The sequence below is a fragment of the Podarcis pityusensis genome (assembly GCF_964106645.2).
Source record: "Podarcis pityusensis genome assembly, chromosome: 11".
NCBI classification, from domain to species: domain Eukaryota; kingdom Metazoa; phylum Chordata; class Lepidosauria; order Squamata; family Lacertidae; genus Podarcis; species Podarcis pityusensis.
The window spans coordinates 59,556,932-59,574,178 of NC_138036.1; the positions used below are offsets into that span (position 1 = coordinate 59,556,932).

A 17,247-nucleotide genomic window follows, 5' to 3' on the forward strand; every position below is an offset into this window, starting at 1 on the left:
GACCAGCATCCATATCTGGAATAATGAGTAGCAGTGATATCACTGTGTGTAAACAGCGTAACACTTGTGGGATTTATTTTTTTATAAATGTGAAATAAAGGACCTAGTTGAGATGAGCTCTAAGACTTTAGGTGACTATTATTTGAATGCAACATTTACTCCACAATGCCATTCTAAAAGCCCTTGGGTGTAGATGTGGCAGTATATATGTAAATGGAAGAATAAGTATAACTCTGATGAACAATTCAATGTTCTTTGGCATGCATAGTGTGTATACAATAGTTTGTAGTCAAGCTAATATTTCATTTACATCTTAAGACAGTTTCTTTATTTTCATTGTTCTGGTTGAATCAAAACAACTTATCTCACATCTGCTTAAGTTTGGCATCCCTAGAATTAGTAGTCTCCACTGGCTAGTGTCAGGAATTATGCTTAAAATATTCAGGAGAAAAGCTCATACTTTCTCTACATAGGGCCGATATTGTATTGAATATCTCTTTGGTTTGGGAACCTGCAGGATCCCAGCGAGGGCAGAAATAAGATAAGTGAGCCAGGCTCAGCAAATTCACTGTATTGATAAATTATATGCTGAGGCACCAAAAACCTCACATACTTTACTCACATGGCATATTTTTGTAGTCATTAAATGTATGTACAGTGTGTGTTTATACAGTATTGTACATGTCATCTGTGGATTTTGTTTTGTCTTTTATGGTAATGTATGCTTGAGATCTTGGGGTTAATGGGAGATCTGCTTTAAGCAGGAATGTTGACTCTTAAGTTATTTTCACAGCTTGTTGCTTGGCATAATTTACAAAAAGAAAAGCCTATCTACTTTCTGGCGGTGTTAAAAACTGAGATACGAAAACTAGGAGCTAAATGGAACCTTAAAGCTAGGATATGGGTGCAACAAAGGAATGTCTAGGCTTGCTTTTTTAATAACAAGAATACAAACCTGAAAATTAATAAACTGAATGAACTGCGACTAAAATATGTTCATTTTCACATGGTCCCCTAATATTCTTAAGAGGGTCCTTTCTCCCGTCTTCAGAGAGTAGCTGGAAGTGGGGAGGTGGTGCTTGTGCTCCAAACCAAGGGATGTGGGTTTCCGATCTGGTTTTGGAGGAAGAATGCTAAGCATGGCCGGCTGAGTGAGACATTATAGCAAACCATTGTTAGTGCTAAGCAAGAAAATGAAGCCCTGTGCAAGAAGAGAGGAAGAGGGAGCACACAAGCCTCCAGCTAGTTTCTGATTATTTATGAATTAATTGATTTATTAAGATATTTCTATACAGCTCTTCACCAAAAACTGTCGAAGTCCAATTTACAACAAAAATCTCTCTCTCTCTCTCTCTCTCTCTCTCTCTCTCTCTCTCACACACACACACACACACATACATGCATTTTAAAAAAGCATCGTAATCTTAACCCTTTGAAAGCCTGACAACAAGTTTAGGCAAGATGCACTTCAGTAGGGGAGGTCATTCCACAGATACTGTGCTACCACCAAAAAGGCTCTTTCACTTAATTGAGTCCAGTAATGTAATCAGAACTACATTTTTTTGAGAATGTTACCTAATACAATATGTTTAATTTACAGATTAGGCCCTTGGAACATTTATTATAGTTAACATGTATGTATGAATTGTGTTATTCTCTCATTTAATTCTGTATTTTCCCTCTCAGAATCGAATGGAGGAAAGCAAAGCATTGTTTAGGACAATTATCACATATCCCTGGTTTCAGAACTCTTCAGTCATTCTGTTCTTAAATAAGAAAGATCTTTTAGAAGAGAAAATAATGTACTCGCATCTAGTTGACTATTTCCCAGAGTATGATGGTAAGAGAGAACCTGGCTTCCTAAGACAAGTAAACTTCTTTTCATATACTTCCCTTCCACTCCTTCCATGCTTTCCTCTCTATTCCCAACCTATCCTTTCATCTTGTTCTTCTAAATTTTTCTCTTTCCTTTCCTCATGTAATAACTTATGCTGCTGAATTACATCATTCTGCTAGGTTGATTGTCTTATTATAATAACTTTTCATGTATTCTTTATATAACATCCAACCCTCTTTTTTAAAATCTGTGTTTCTTATTCTGTTAGTCATACCCGCTAGTTCTGCATATTCCAACAGTTTATGATGCCACTCCTCTTTTTTTGGAAACACATCTGTTCTCCACTTTTGTGCAAATAAAATTCGTGCAGCCGTGGTCGCATGCACCAGTAGACTCACTTGGTTTTTTTTTTGGGGGGGGGGGATTTCTGTCATTATTATACCTAGAAGATAAGCTTCTGGGTTTTTAAGAAAGGATCTTTTAAACATTTTTTTCAATTCATTATGGATTAATTCCCAATAGCCTTAAATAACACTATAAGACCACCACATACGGTAGAATGTTCCTACTGTCTATTTACATTTCCAACATTTATCACTTTCTAATTTGAACATCTGTTGGTGTTGTTTTTGTTATAACAGGACCTCAGCGGGATGCACAAGCGGCAAGGGAGTTCATCCTCAAGATGTTTGTTGACCTGAATCCGGAGAGCGAAAAAATTATCTACTCCCACTTCACATGTGCCACAGACACGGAGAATATCCGCTTTGTCTTTGCTGCTGTCAAAGACACTATCCTACAGTTGAACCTGAAGGAGTACAACTTGGTCTAACTGTGCCTCTAAAGTCTCTACCACCCCTTATTCCCCCTTTGGGCAATGGAAGATATTCAAGAGGGACTGTATTATCTGTGAAAACGATCTGCATAATACTAATTTATTACTGGCCTGGACTCTGTGAATGTTCACAGGGTTTATAGTAAATATTATGATTTTATTTAAACTTTGCAGAGGAAAAACAAAAGATGCTGAACTACATTCACAGCACATTTCCTCATTTTTTTAGTCAAAACCTTGTGACTCGATGTGTGTTAAATTCTCAGTCGTGCACTCACAAAGGATAGGGACTTGGATGGTTTTTGTTTGTTTGTTTCTGAAGCAAAATCAAGTTGGTGTCTCTCCCCTCTTGTCTTAAGAGGTACAGTGGCCTTTTACCCAAGTTTCATTCTTTCATTTCCTCTATAGTGATATGGTCAGCAAAAATCTGTCTCTAGAATTTAAGCCATCAGTTGTTCTGATTTTTCAGCAACTAGTTTTTGGAAGGATCAAAAGTATTGATGTGCTTAACTTTCTTTTGTTTTTCATTTAATGTTTGGCAGAGATGTCAAATACATCTGCTTCTTGGTACTGTCTTTGCACTGAAGGCCCGGGAGTGTTGTTCAGTGGCAACATGAATTGTAGCAGTGTTACAGAATTTACCTTTAATTTTCTCATGGAAACTTGGCAAACTGCGCAGAACACAATAACAAACAACTAAGACACAAAAGCAAATAAGGAAATAGGATAGCTTTTTTAATTTTCATGTGCCATAACAAAATTTATTCTCCCCCCCCCTTTTTTTTATTGCGTCCTAATCACAGATGCCAAACAGATGTCATGGACACTACAGTAGCCTGGAAGTTTTTGTTTTTTGTTTTAATTAATCAGACCTTCTCGATTTCTCTCACCATTTCAAGCCTATTCTTACTGTCTACCAAGTTTGACATTGCCAGATCTGGCTTTTTAAAAAATGGAAGTGTAAGTTACTGATTTTAAAGGTCAAGTTAACTGATTGGGGATCTGTCTGTTCCAGATGACAGCCAAATGTTTAAGCAGCTAGAGTTCAGCTTCTCTGTTCCCTGTTTGTATTGGGAAGCATTCGTTTGTCAATGCCAAAAACCACTGCAGTGTGAGTGAAAATGTTATTTGGTGCTACATACATATGGTCTGCTAATTCAAAGTCAGTTTTACTCTTGTCTAGGTGACATAGCATTCCACAGTATTTCGTTCTTCTTCTTCTTAACTGAAAAACACAAAATTGGAAGTACAGCATCCTTGATGTGGTTGCTTAATTGGTTTATTTGGGGATTTCTAAATAGGACCTGGCCTTAGAATTGTTATTATATGTGGAATGACTGGGGAAAAAACATATTGGAAGGTGAAGGCTGCAGTCCTATCCACATTTCCCATTGAGAGCAATTTATTCTGAGTGGACATGTATGGGATTGTAAGTATACCTATTTTTAACAATATAAAGGGTGGAGAGATAAGACTGTGTATGCCTTGATGGGTATCTCTTTCACATCATGGATTGAAAGATAATTTTTAGGCTTTGTGTAAATAAGATTACTGTCAGATTGCAAAATTGTGTATGAAGGTTAGAAAGAGCATATGAGAAATTGACTAACTTTTTCCTAAAATGCCATGTTGCAGCCCTTTAGTAGAAACTGTAGCTCAGCAGCAGCATTTGTGGCAGAGGGGCAGTGAGACTGGTGTATTAGTTTAGTACCAAAGTTTAACTATGGCTGCAATCTACCAAGCATTATTTTCAGTGGTGCTGGTGCAAGATTCCCATTTACAATGAGCATGAGTGTGAGTGTGAGTGCACCCGTGCTTGGTGGATACTTCTCAATGATTTCTAATGAGATGCCGTTCACACTTAACTTTTTCCATTAAAATTAATGAAAAGTTGAGCTGCTTTTGTTCCCTCATAATGAAACATCTTGTAATTTAAAAATGGTTGTAGGTATAGTGCAATTATGAATGCTATAATCATTGTACACACACACACACAAAACAAACATATATATATATGGCAGCATCCATATTGGCTTTGTAATCATTAATTTTTGGCAGATTGAATGTGCTGTATTGATATGTATCTATGTAATTGTAATGTATGTCTTATAGATAATTCACATTTTAAATAATGTTATTTTATTTACTTTTTTAAGAGAGAAGAATGTAATTTTTTGTCAGTTTATTTCTGACTAGGGTTTTTTATTTTTATTTACAAAAATAATTATTATAGTGCAGAGCGGTACTAGCATCGCGCTGTGTCAAATCATTTGCACAGCCTGAATAGAAGTGGACTGAAAACACACACACACAAAGTCATTGATGTTTCTATACAAGTTTTCAGAAGGTTTCACTCTTGAGGTAGCTTTCTTAGAAGAAAATGTGCTGCTGGGCTGCATTGATTCTGGTAAATGAAAAGAAGGTTCGTTTACCTCCCTGACTTTGCAAACTTTCTTCTTCTTTTAACCACCAGGTTATGCTCTACAGTCACCATATAGTTGAGATCTGTATGGTACCAATTTTGTGTGAGTTCAACACACTTCTGACTGTTCAGAAACGTGTGACTGGCAAACTTGCTAATTTCTTGGTCTTGTCTTTTGTGTGTGTGGCGATGAGACAACTTGGTGTATATTGAACCCATTCACAAGTGTGGATCTCATAGATCTCCAAATGCAACAAAGTGAGCAGGGAGGACTGTTTGGTTCCGCTCTTGTGCTGCTTCACACATGCCAGTCTTCCTACACGAACATCTCTTCAGTGTAGGGACAAACATATATATACTACTAATATACTCCCATGTGTGGTAAGCACATGTGTGCCTATATCATTGTGTACATATGATGAGAAGTTGAGATACAGAAATGGTTGTATGTGATGGGGGCCCTTATGAGATGGTTTTAACAGCCACCTCAATTCATTATGCAAATAAAATTATTGTGCATACATTACTACTTCCCTAAATATGCCGTATTCCAGAATTTAGTTTGTCAGACCCAACTGAGTAACATTTGAAAGGTTGTGCCTTTCTTTAAATATATAGCAAAATTACCACTGATACAGCTCTAAAAAGTATTCTGTGTTGCAGAACTATAAATGACAGGCATAGAATGTGAAAAGACACTAAAATGGGGTGGAATGGGAAGGAAATGATACTTAAGTCTTTACTAACAACATTATGAAATCTGTCCTAATTTTTATATAAAACAACGGATATAATACAGCAGGAACTGTTGCTTACGCAACTGCCATTCATTTCTATCAAGCTAAAGTATGTTCCCACACTTATTTATCATTTATAATAGCATTATATTTTCAGTTTGTACTGTGGTCTCCTCAAAATATTTAAATAAAGTAGGATGTTTGTGGGAACTGAATCTCCAAATTGAATTAGACAAAAAAGCTCAGTCAGACTGAAACTTTGCTGCGCAAGATTCTTTTTGGAGAAGATGAACAAGCTGTGTCAGCCAGATGCAGAAGTGACACACATTGGGCTAGCTGTGCTTATCTGTCTCATCTGAAGCTACCTTGAAGTAGTGACTTGCTATGTGACAAATCTATAGCAGATGTTGGATCTGCCAGATCTTTATGTAGTTGACCAGGCACTTGTGGTCTTCACTGGGGGTTGTGGTGCATTAATTTTGGTGGCTTCTGCTCAGTCCTGGATTTTTCTTCCCACTAAATGCGAGAATGCATGACAACATTCCTTCTCTTTAAGAGGGAATAAATTGACCGCTCCAATTTAATTTGATACATTTTCTATAAATAAGCTACAGAAAGGAAAGAATGGAGAAGTCTAAAATATTATTTGGGGTGACAGTATTTTAATATTATTATTATTATGGGTCTGGTGGGGGGAGTTTTAAAACTTGTATAACAAGGAATCAAAGTTTACTTATGTCTCCTCATTGTATTACAAAGATGTTCCACTAGCATCTTCTAGGAAAAGTTAAGACTTGTGGCAAATGCTTAGAGCATTGGATCATCTTGTTGGTTGAAAGAAGGGGACTTTGGTGTGCTGAGGCAAGCTTCCCTTAAATTGTCATTACAACATTGCCATGTGCCAGTTCCTCACAGCCACTATTTTTCCTTTTGAAATGACACTGCTCTTCCCACGTGTAAGTTATACTGCTCAGATGTATTTTACTTTCATAAACTGTTGGGTTTTTTTCTGCTATGCCTTACAGGTTTTGAGCCCAGACATTAGTGCCTCTTAGCAGGGAGCTGGAAGAAAGCTAACAAAAGGAAAAAGATGTGTATATTTGCCAAAGCATTGTAACATGGCATATCATAAATGGACCAAAAGGAAGCTGCTTGGAAGTGTGTGTCCTTGAGCTCATTATGAGTGCTGTCCTCTAGCTATAAAGTTGTGCACAATCCCTTTTAGAGATCGTAGGAGCTGAGCAAGTGCAGCTCCCATTCAACTCAATGGGGCTTGTGCAGAAGAAACAGAATTGTGTCCTAGCACATAAAACCTATTAATATATGAGATGTTCATGGGTAGCTTAAAAACACCAACATGTAAAACTTGCTTTTCTCACAAGATGGCTGGCACTCTCCAGATATATGAAGGATAAATACATGAACAAGGTCATTTCATTTTTTATTCTTCAAAACTACTTTGATTGCCAAGATTATAGGAATTGTTTGTTTGTTTGTTTTTAGTTATGCCATCACATTAGTATAGTTTTCCCCCCAACCCCAAGTTTGAAAGTGGAGCAGACATTTTTAAAAAAACAAAATGTGGGAATATCAAGTTGGAACTGACTGCATGATTTGCGAACAAAAATCACATGGGGAGGGAAAGGGTTGCATATTAAGTGACTTCTAGGCTCTCCCAGCCTTTGGTTGTAAGATGCAAATTACTTTTGACTTAATGATTGACTTTTCCCATTGGTATTGCATTTCTCACAAAAGCCTGAAATGATAGAAAATCAAATGTTAACACACATGAAAAAAAATAAAATGTACCCAAATAAATTATAATGATGTGTTGCTCTTCTTGAAATTTTTAAAAATATATATATGTAGCTTTTCATGCCAACTACAACAGTATTTTTCCTTAACTAATGGTGTGCAGTGTTAGAAACTGAGATATGAAAGCTAGGAGTTAAATCGCACCTTAAACCTAGGTTATGGGCACAACAATGGAATGTCTAGGCACAGTTTTTTTATAACTAGAATACTAAGCTGAAAATGAATGAACTGAAGCTAAAACATGTTCAATTTTCACATGGTCTGGTCTTCAATCTTCAGAGAGTAGCTGGAAGTGGGGGGGGGGGGGGCAGAAAAAGGTCCTCCTTTCCTTCCACTCTGCAGTTTTAATCTGAAATCTTAGACCGAGTACTGCGCCCAGAGTTCAGAAACTGCTCGAGCTAATGAAATTCCCTCTCGCAAAATGCACCTAGAACATGGGCAGTTTTTCTTGATATGTTAACATGGCCTACCAAAGACCAGCCTTAGCTAGAAAAGAACCCTAATCATATAGCCAGTTCATGTCTTTGGGATTCCATCACGGTGACACCATCAAATTATGAAACATGTTGCATATGCCTGACTGCTGTATTTTAGACATTCAGATAACCTAGTATTGCAAGTAATAGCCCTCCCAACATACACCTATACCTCTCACATCATAGTAGGCATTAAATGTGTATCTTCCATTCTTTGCATAGCCCTATGCTAATCAGAAATTACACTTTTATTCAAATCAAGTTGGCCCTCAGCCAGAGCTCTGTGTCTTCTGGTGTGTACCTGGGTTTTATTATTTTGTTTCCTTTCTGACTGGGACTCGATTAAAATATTTGTTGAAGTGACCCAAGAGTGGCAAGAAAATTCATGTATACATTGGGCTTCCCATGACTGTGAGGAATTGCCATATCAGGCTGCATTATATCCAGAAATTACAGTTTTTCTTTATCCTGAAAGGGAATTATTGCTACATTTGGATCATTTAGTGGCCACTTAAGTATGAGTGGTCCCATTAATTTCTTGTGTTAATTGCTTAATGCTAATTGGTCACTCATTTTATAAATATTTTTTTATTAGTTTTTATACGTATTTTCCAGCGTAACATTCTTTTAAACATCATTTCAAAATTTTGGGCTATCACAGCCTAATACTTCCTTCAACCTCGACTGATGGTTTTCAAGTCTTTCTAATTATGCATTTTGTTACTATAATTATTGCTATAAGCTCAACTCATTTGATGGCAGTTTTTACAATGTTACAGACAACACCCCTGGTTTGAAGAAGCTAGTTCTGAAAAATGGGGAAAGGAATACAAGTTAAATAGATAATGAAAGATTTAAAATGCCAGACAGCTTAAAGATACAGCTGCATCAGAAATTTTCCAAAGGATATGATGTGATTTGTTAATGGTGTCTTTATACCACCATCTTGGAAGTTGGCCTTACAGGACCTGTAGATTTAACAGGTGGGACTCATACTTTTAACTTAGCAGTGTTTTATAAATTGCACTTGTTCTTAATGTCCTTCAAATGCATGTATTGTCTATGGCTTGGGGATTTAAAGTTTTTGATGAACGAATGTTGTATAAACCTCCCCATATGACCTTGCTAGTTAAAATTACAACATTTTTGGCCATACTTTTGTACTTCAGTATCTTCGTTTCTTTACATTTGCATCTCTTGAAGTACTTTTGGCTTACTGTTCTCCTTAAATGCTTTTTTTAAAAAATACAATATTGGAATAAATACCTTTATTCCAATGATTACCTTATAGTGCAGTGCTTTATCCTCTGTAAAGAGCAACATATCCTGAATATATTTGTAACAGCTCAGAGGTTCAAATCTTCCTTTCTGCGTTGGAGGACATCTGTTCTACACAATAAAAATGGATTGGTTTACACAGAAAACCATCAAGGTATGTCCATGCATGCATAATTGTGCAGTTTGAGAACTAAACTAGAATGTGACACAACGGTTTTCTAGAGAACCTCTTTAAAAAGTAAGAGCAGAATACATTTTTTCTTTTGTGGTGGACTTTATCGGGTGATAGATTTGTATTGTGTGCTCAGTAATTCGTTTTTCTTGAAACTGCAACTACCACTTACAGAGATGACTACTAGCTCAAGTGCAGTAGAAATACAGCTTCAAGAAGCTGATGGAAATCTATCAGATTTAATCTAAGAGCATTTGCCCTCAAGGGTAATCTATAGCAATCTATTCAATAAAGTGTAACATGGAAACATGCAGTACATTGAAGTTAGTGGTTCGCAACAGCCAATTTCCTGCCTTATGGGAAGTTTTTTAAGAGGAGCATTCTGTAGACCCCATCCCCTGGGGAACCTGGTCACGCAGCTGACGAGGAACTCAGTAGCGCAGCCAGCCCCAGTAGACATACCTCCATTGCCAGTGCCCAATCGGGGACAATTTAGGGCTCCCCATTGTACATTGGCAGTTGAGTCTGCCTGTCCCAGAGACGTGTGATCTTGGGTGTGAAGCAGGTGTGTGTGTTTTTGGGGAAATTCCCTCATGGTACCCATGCTGGGTGAAATTAGGCCTGCTGCCTGGAGTTCTTCCCTTTTGCTGCAAAGGGTGTGGTTTGTTCATGTATTTTTCCAGAATGGAAATTTTGAAATGTAAAGGGAAAAGAAACTGACTTGCATCTTGCTTTTTTGACAAAAAAGATAAAATGGTTCTCACAGATGGTCAAATTCTAATCCAGGCTGTATCAAATTTAATAGTATTGGTAAATGCTCACAGCCAATATAGTTGAATGTTTGGAAGTTGAGGACAGACAGAAGGAAATTGTATCTTCATACAGTACATACAGTGCATCCTTAACCTAAGGCAGTGGTTTTCAACCTTTTTGAGTTCACGGCTTCCTTGACCAACCACATTCTTTCTGTGGCTCCCCACTTAACATTGGGGTTCCATGCCATTACACATGTAAGTGAGGATTTCCCCATTCTGCTCCGCCCTTTCCAGCACCATTTTTGGCTCGTGTGTGTCGACGGGAACCCAAGCAACACCAGTGCCCTGTAGGGCTGAGCTGGCACACTCCACATGGGAGCCCCAGCCTGCCTTTCCTGAAATTAGGGTGCACATAGCGGGGGGTGGAGAGAGCAAAGCAAGATTAAGATCAGAAGCAGAAATACGTTATTGCGGGGAAGAGAAGCGAGAAACACACAGCACAGGACTCACATGCAGACTTACAGCCATAGAATCTTAGAGTTGGAAGGGACCCAAGGGTCATCTAGACCAACCCCCTGCAATGCAGGAATCTCATCCATGACAGATGGCCACCCAACCTCTGCTTAAAATCCTCCAAGGAAGGAGAGTCCAACACCTCCCAAAGGACACTTACACCCCAGAGGGAAGCCGCAAGGGAGCCTGGACTCAAAAAGGTTTAAACCCACTGATGTACAGTATAATGTTGCAATAGAAAATGTAGTAGTAGTAGTAGCAAATGTTACTATTTGACTTTTGAGTATTTTACAAAACCAAATGAGCATATGACCAATACACTAATAATGAAAATCAACTGATTCCCTTAAAGCCATCTACCACCTGTTTGTCCATAGCATTTTAACATTTACTGATATCCTACAAGCAATCCTCACTTAAAATCTTCTAGCACGACACAGCAAGACTTTTTCTCAATCAATATTTTAATCAAACTTGCAACTATTTTTGTTCTGCTTGCAGTAAAAATGGTTCAAATGTTACTTAAGACATTACATCAGGTGCCACAAACTGCCTTCTAGAAGGATGAATTTGCATCAGGGGTGGCTAACCTGTGGCCCTCCAGATGTTGGACTAAAACTTCCACCATCCCTGGCTATTAGCCATGCTGGCTAGCTGGTGTTACTCCAAAAACATCTGGATGGTCACAGTTCCTTATTCCTGGTTTTTGAGATGACTGCAGTCATCTATTGATAACCTGTTTTCAGTTCTTTGCAGACTGGCCCCCCAAGCCAGGAGCCTGACGCATAGGGTCACTGGGTGCTCCTTAGTAGGGCCAAGGGATGCTTTGGCTAGTCTCTTAGGACTGAAGGTCCCCTGAAGGTTGGTTGCTAAAAGCCAAGGGGTCCCTGGGCTGGTGCCCCAAGCCAAGAGCTTGGTCCATCAGGTTGAGGAGACCCCAGGCTAATTCTTTAGGACTGAAGGGGGTCCCCAGGTTGGTCTCTAGGGCCAAGGGGGCCCAAGGGTGGTGCCGCAAGCTGAGAGGCTGGTCCACAGGGTGATGAGGTCCTTGGCCAGTCCTTAGTAGGGCCATGGGGTCCATAGGCCGGTCCTTAGGGCAGTAGGGTCCTGAGCTTGGTCCCTAGGGCCAAGGGTCCCTAGGCTGTCAGCATCGCCCTTGAGCCTTGGTGCTGTAGCAGAATAAGTAGAGAGCAGAACACGCCTCCTCCTCTCTGGAGAATCAGCAGACTCCTCAGGAGATTCTTGGATATGGGAGGGGTGAAATCTCCTCATCCTCCCCCATTTCATCCGACCATTTCAAGAATCTTTAACATAACTGCAATTTACACACGCACTCCAAAAGTTGTTCTCTGCTTACAACCTTGGTTAACACATTTGCAGGTATCTCTCCCCCCCTTTATCTAAGACACTTTAACACATCATTAAACAGTTACTACAGTGTATCTGAAGAAGTGTGCATGCACACGAAAGCTTATACCAAGAACTAACTTAGTTGGTCTTTAAGGTGCTACAGGAAGGAATTTTTTTATTACATCATTAAACAGTTACTACAATCACTCTGTGTCTATCAGGAAAGAGTTAAAACATAAACCTCAATCTGTAGTACACAGAAAATACACATTGTGAATACTCAAATGAAAAAGCAGCTTCTAGAAAAATCTTCATACACGTTTCTTCTTCTCAGATGCAAATTTACATTACTAAATGGGCAGATTTGAACAAAACACTTTTTGTACTTAAACACACTTGCTCCTTCAATCCTGATCCTTTAAACATATTATACATGAACCACTTTAGGTCAGGTAAGGAAATAAATAAAGCGTTTTGTACTATTACTCTCAGCATACTTCATGCCTGGTTTAAAAACCCCACTAGAGTTGCATGTGACCGCAGCCTTTGCAAACTCTTCAGAAAACCTTTTCGGTGGTACACCCTTGGTTGTTCTCTCGGATCTGCGCAAAACTCTTTGATCCTCTTGTTGTGGTGCTTCCTCCTCTCTGGGAGAATGGGGAGCTAAAGTATATGAGGCTGCTAAGTCTGAGTCAGCGTCAGACTCTCCTGAGGCTTTTGGGCTCTGATAATCTGTGCCACCACCTGAATCTACATCGGCATCAGGATTATCATCAGCTGCAACAGCATTTGCCTCCCTCTTAACTGTCTTTGCCCCTTTTGCACCACCATCACAAATGGGATGGCACTGAAAAACGCCAACTCTGTCCCATTGTGGATTGTCCTCAATACTCCTGGTCAGCCTTACGGTTTTCGTGTCTGTGATCAGGACACGATAAGACCCTTTCTCATATCCTAGGAAAACACCATGTTCTCCACGCTTACTCAGTTTGTCACCCTGCGAGGTGTGCACCCAAACCTCCGACCCAAAAATTTTAAAATGCTTTACACGTGGCTTTCTTTTGTGAAGCATCTCATATGGGGTGCAATTTACAGCAGACTGGTACCTCCTGTTATACACGTGACAGAAAAATGAAAAAGCTTCGGCCCAAAAGGGATTGGGCAGCCCCGAATCATGTAACAGTGTTCTGATTCCTTGCTGCAGGGTCTGGTTTATTCTCTCACATAAACCATTCTGCCAGGGTGATCTGGGCGTGGCAGTCCTATGCTCAATGCCCTGTTCAGAAAGAAAAGCCTCAAACTCCTCTGAACAAAACTCACCTCCCCTGTCAGTGAAAAGACAACGTACGTTCTCATTATGTACATTTCTGAGCCATTTACAAAACTGGCGAAACTTGGTAAAGGCTTCAGACTTTTTCTGCAGCATATAGACCCATACATATCTTGAATAGGAGTCTATCAAAACCATAAAAAACCTTGAATTGCCTCTAGAGAGCGCTAGAGGCCCCACTAAGTCTGCATGAATGACTCCGTATGGTTTCTTGGCCTCTCTCTCAGACTCTGTACCTTTGGGAGCTTGCATTGCCTTACTCTCAGCACAAGAAACACATTTCATGTGGTGGGGACATTCTTTAAACTTCATACCCTGAACCATATCAGGCATTTTTGCCACAGCCTGGAAATTCAAATGACCATAAACACGGTGGTAATAATGAATACATTGGTCATGCAACTTCTCATTCTTATCAACAGACAAATTGCAACACTCTTTCTCAGTTGCTTCTGCAGTACCTGTACCTGAAACAAAAGGCAATTGGTACAGACCATTTACACATTTTGCATACAGAATGAGCTTGCCATCTCGACGAATTTCACAGTGAGATTTAGCAAACACCACCTTAAACCCTTGACGATCAAGCTGGGAAACACTCAACAAATTGTCCTGAATATCAGGCGCATACAGGACATTCTTAATTGTTGCATTCAGGCTCTTTAAAAACACAGTTCCCTGAGCCAAACTCGTGAGGACAGTCCCATCTGCCACGTGGTTTGAACAGCCAGAGTCGACCACGAAGAAACTCCACCCACGTTGATTGAGCAGCGAGAGATCAAAGCCTTTGAAGCCTTTGAAGTAGCAGGTGCTTGGGGATTTCGTCCTCCTCCCCCTCTGCCTTTCCCTTCTTCTTTGAAGTTTTCTTGCTTCACTGAAAACTCAAATGGCCTTGTCCTCCACACGAAAAGCACCGCTTCAACTTTAGTGCTTTAACAGCAGCAGTTTCACTTTCACTTTCCCCTGCTGGAGACTTAGGCACATTTTCAAGCACATTTTTAACAGCACCATTTTCCCGGCTTTCTCTAACAGCCTGTCTTCGATCCCACTCATTCAAGAGCACGCTAGACACATAATCTTCCGTTAGCCGGTCAGAAGGCATGGTAGAAATCTGGGCAGCTACTCCATCGTAAGAATCGTCTAGGCTATTGATCATTAGCATTGCAAACACAGCCTCTGAAATAGCCAGGTCTCGCTGAACAAGGTCCTGTCTGAGACGCTTTAACTGAGATAGATGGCTAGGCAAATCACCACCTTTCTCCAACTGCAGCCTGCACAGCTTCTTGAAGAAAATCACACTGGAACCAGCATTCTGCCTCAAATGCATATCTCTTAGCTTATGCCAAACAGCTCGTGCAGTCTCTTGACCCTCTAAGTTCACCAGCAAGTGGTCTGAAACACTCAAAACAATTGTCCCTCGGGCTCTCATATCTGCAGCATGCCACTCAGGCCATTCATCATCATCCTTATCGGGAGGGTCATCTTCTATCGTGTGAAATAGCTTTTCCCTCTGTAAAAGCGCTTTCATCTTGACCTGCCAAACTGCATAGGTCTCAGGCGTGAGGAGAGGAAAGGACAGAGCCATCTGGCCAGAAAGTGCACAGGCCATGTCTGCTATTACTTAGAGCAAGACACTTCCCTCGTGCAACACAGATAAAGCCTTGGATCCTTCAGCCACTCTCTCTCCCACTTAGAGCGCAATTAACAGGCAAACAGGGATGCTATCTTCTTTCTTTGGCAGTCAGCAACATACCTCCATAAATCAAGCAGCAGCAACAGCAACAGCGGCAGCTTGAACACTCTGCTCCAAAACAGCTCTGCTTCTGGGCACCACAAAACAGTCCAGCATGCAGTGTCCGTTCCGCCGTCCGGCAATCAGCAACAGAAGCCTCTGGCGACTGGGACGACTGGTACAACTGGAACAACGACTGGTCAGACAACTGGGACAACGACTGGGCCCATAACCGATGTCAGCATTGCCCTTGAGCCAGTGCCACTAATTGGACTCATCCACTTCAGCCCCGACTGGGCTAGGCGAGCTGGGTAGCACTTCCAGAGACCACCTTCTGCACAGGAACAGGTCAAAGTGCTGTGGACTCACAGCTTAGAGTTGTGAGCACCGGATTCACTTCCACAAGAAGACAGTCGTCACACAGCAGAGTACAGCAGAGTCTAGCAGAGTATATAAACAACTCGGAGAGCAGCTCTGTAGAATATCTTCTTTATTCTATCTACAACTATACAAACTATATACAGAGCTTAATAGGTCTAAGCATAAAAGAATGCTGCACTGCACTGAGTGTCTGCAGCTGCTCTTAGCAGCAACCTTATCTCTACACACGATCTCTAACACTCAGTCTTTCTCTCTCTCTCCCCGACACTGACTGACTGACTGACTGACTGACTTGGTGCTGGAGCAGAATAAGGAAGATATTCTACAGAGATAAAAGCGGTGGGGCTGGAGAAATTGCGGGGGGGGGGGGGAGAGGAAATCAAGAGATTGGCCGTCGCCCCCAATATAGAAAGCAGGGGGGCCGCTCAAGAGATTCCCCCACCCCGACAATCTTCCTAGGATGTGCCCCCCCAAATACAAAGCAAGGGTGGAGGAAAGCCAAACATCCCCGCTCAAGAGATTCCCCCCCCCCCAAATATTTATAGAATGTGCCCAATACAAAGCAGGGGGGCTGCAGAATCCCAAAGCTCCCTGCTAAAGAGATTCGGGCCCCCCCAAATCTTTATAGAATGTGCCCCCCAATATTCTTCAGTTGGCCTTGCTAGCTAGGGATGATGGGAGTTGTAGTCCAACATCATCTGGGGACCCACATGTTGTGAACAGCTGATATATGGCATTGCATATATATATATATATATATATATATATATATATATATATAGTACAGGTATTTTATTAATATGGTTAGACTACAACTCCCATCATCCCTCACCACTGGCCCTGTTAGCAAGGGATGATGGGAGTTGCAGTCCAACAACATCTGGGGAGCCACAGCTGCTAGTCTCTGCTTCTCAGTTTGTATTGTATAATTTTATGCACTGCGGCTTGCCATTGTTTTATTGGTTGTGGTATAGAAAGTATTTCTCTTTAACTTTTATATGTTTATATGGATATGTAACTTTTATATGTTATATGGATTTCTCTTGAACTTTTATATATTGATCATATTCTCTTGGACTAGTCTAATAATGGTTGAACGTTCCTTTATTGGATGTTGCTTGCTTATTTTAAAGTTTTCTTTTATTATCACATTTTTCTATTGCATCTGATTATCAGGTGCACATTTTTTGCTTCTCCAGCTTGCAAACCGCCTTGAGTCTTGTAAGGTAGAAAGACAGTATACAAATAAAAAATGATGATGATGATTTATTATTTATGATCATAATTTCTCTCCTTCTTTCCTTCTTCCTGGGAGGTTCGGAGGCCCATCGGTCCTGGGTTCCAGATGCGAGATTGCTCCCTTGCGGTGGGTCAGACTACATGACCCGGGCTCCCTTTTCCAGCTCTTCCATCCCGGGCTCCCGATTCTGGGCAGCAGACCCTCCCCCCCAAAATACACACACACCCTAGCTGATTTTCAGATTTCCCTTGAATAACCTCCCAAAAAACCCCACAGTTATATATTATAATGATATAATATATAATATATGATAATATTATAATAACCCTCAAAAAACCCACAATTATATATTATAATTATATATAAATACGTGT

At 40.3% G+C, this 17,247-nt stretch overlaps 1 protein-coding gene across 2 annotated transcripts in view; it reads left to right on the forward strand.

Annotated features, from left to right (window-relative positions):
* Nucleotides 1-7,655, forward strand: part of LOC308458189 (guanine nucleotide-binding protein G(q) subunit alpha) — a 91,612-nt gene extending 83,957 nt beyond the window's left edge. For both annotated transcript variants that reach the window (XM_080973027.1, XM_080973028.1), the window contains exons 6-7: nt 1,687-1,840; nt 2,479-7,655. In XM_080973027.1, the coding sequence (XP_080829153.1) occupies nt 1,687-1,840; nt 2,479-2,669 (345 nt within the window). In that variant the 3' untranslated portion in view covers nt 2,670-7,655. The remainder of the gene's footprint in view (nt 1-1,686; nt 1,841-2,478) is intronic.
* The last annotated feature ends 9,592 nt before the right edge of the window (nt 7,656-17,247 follow it).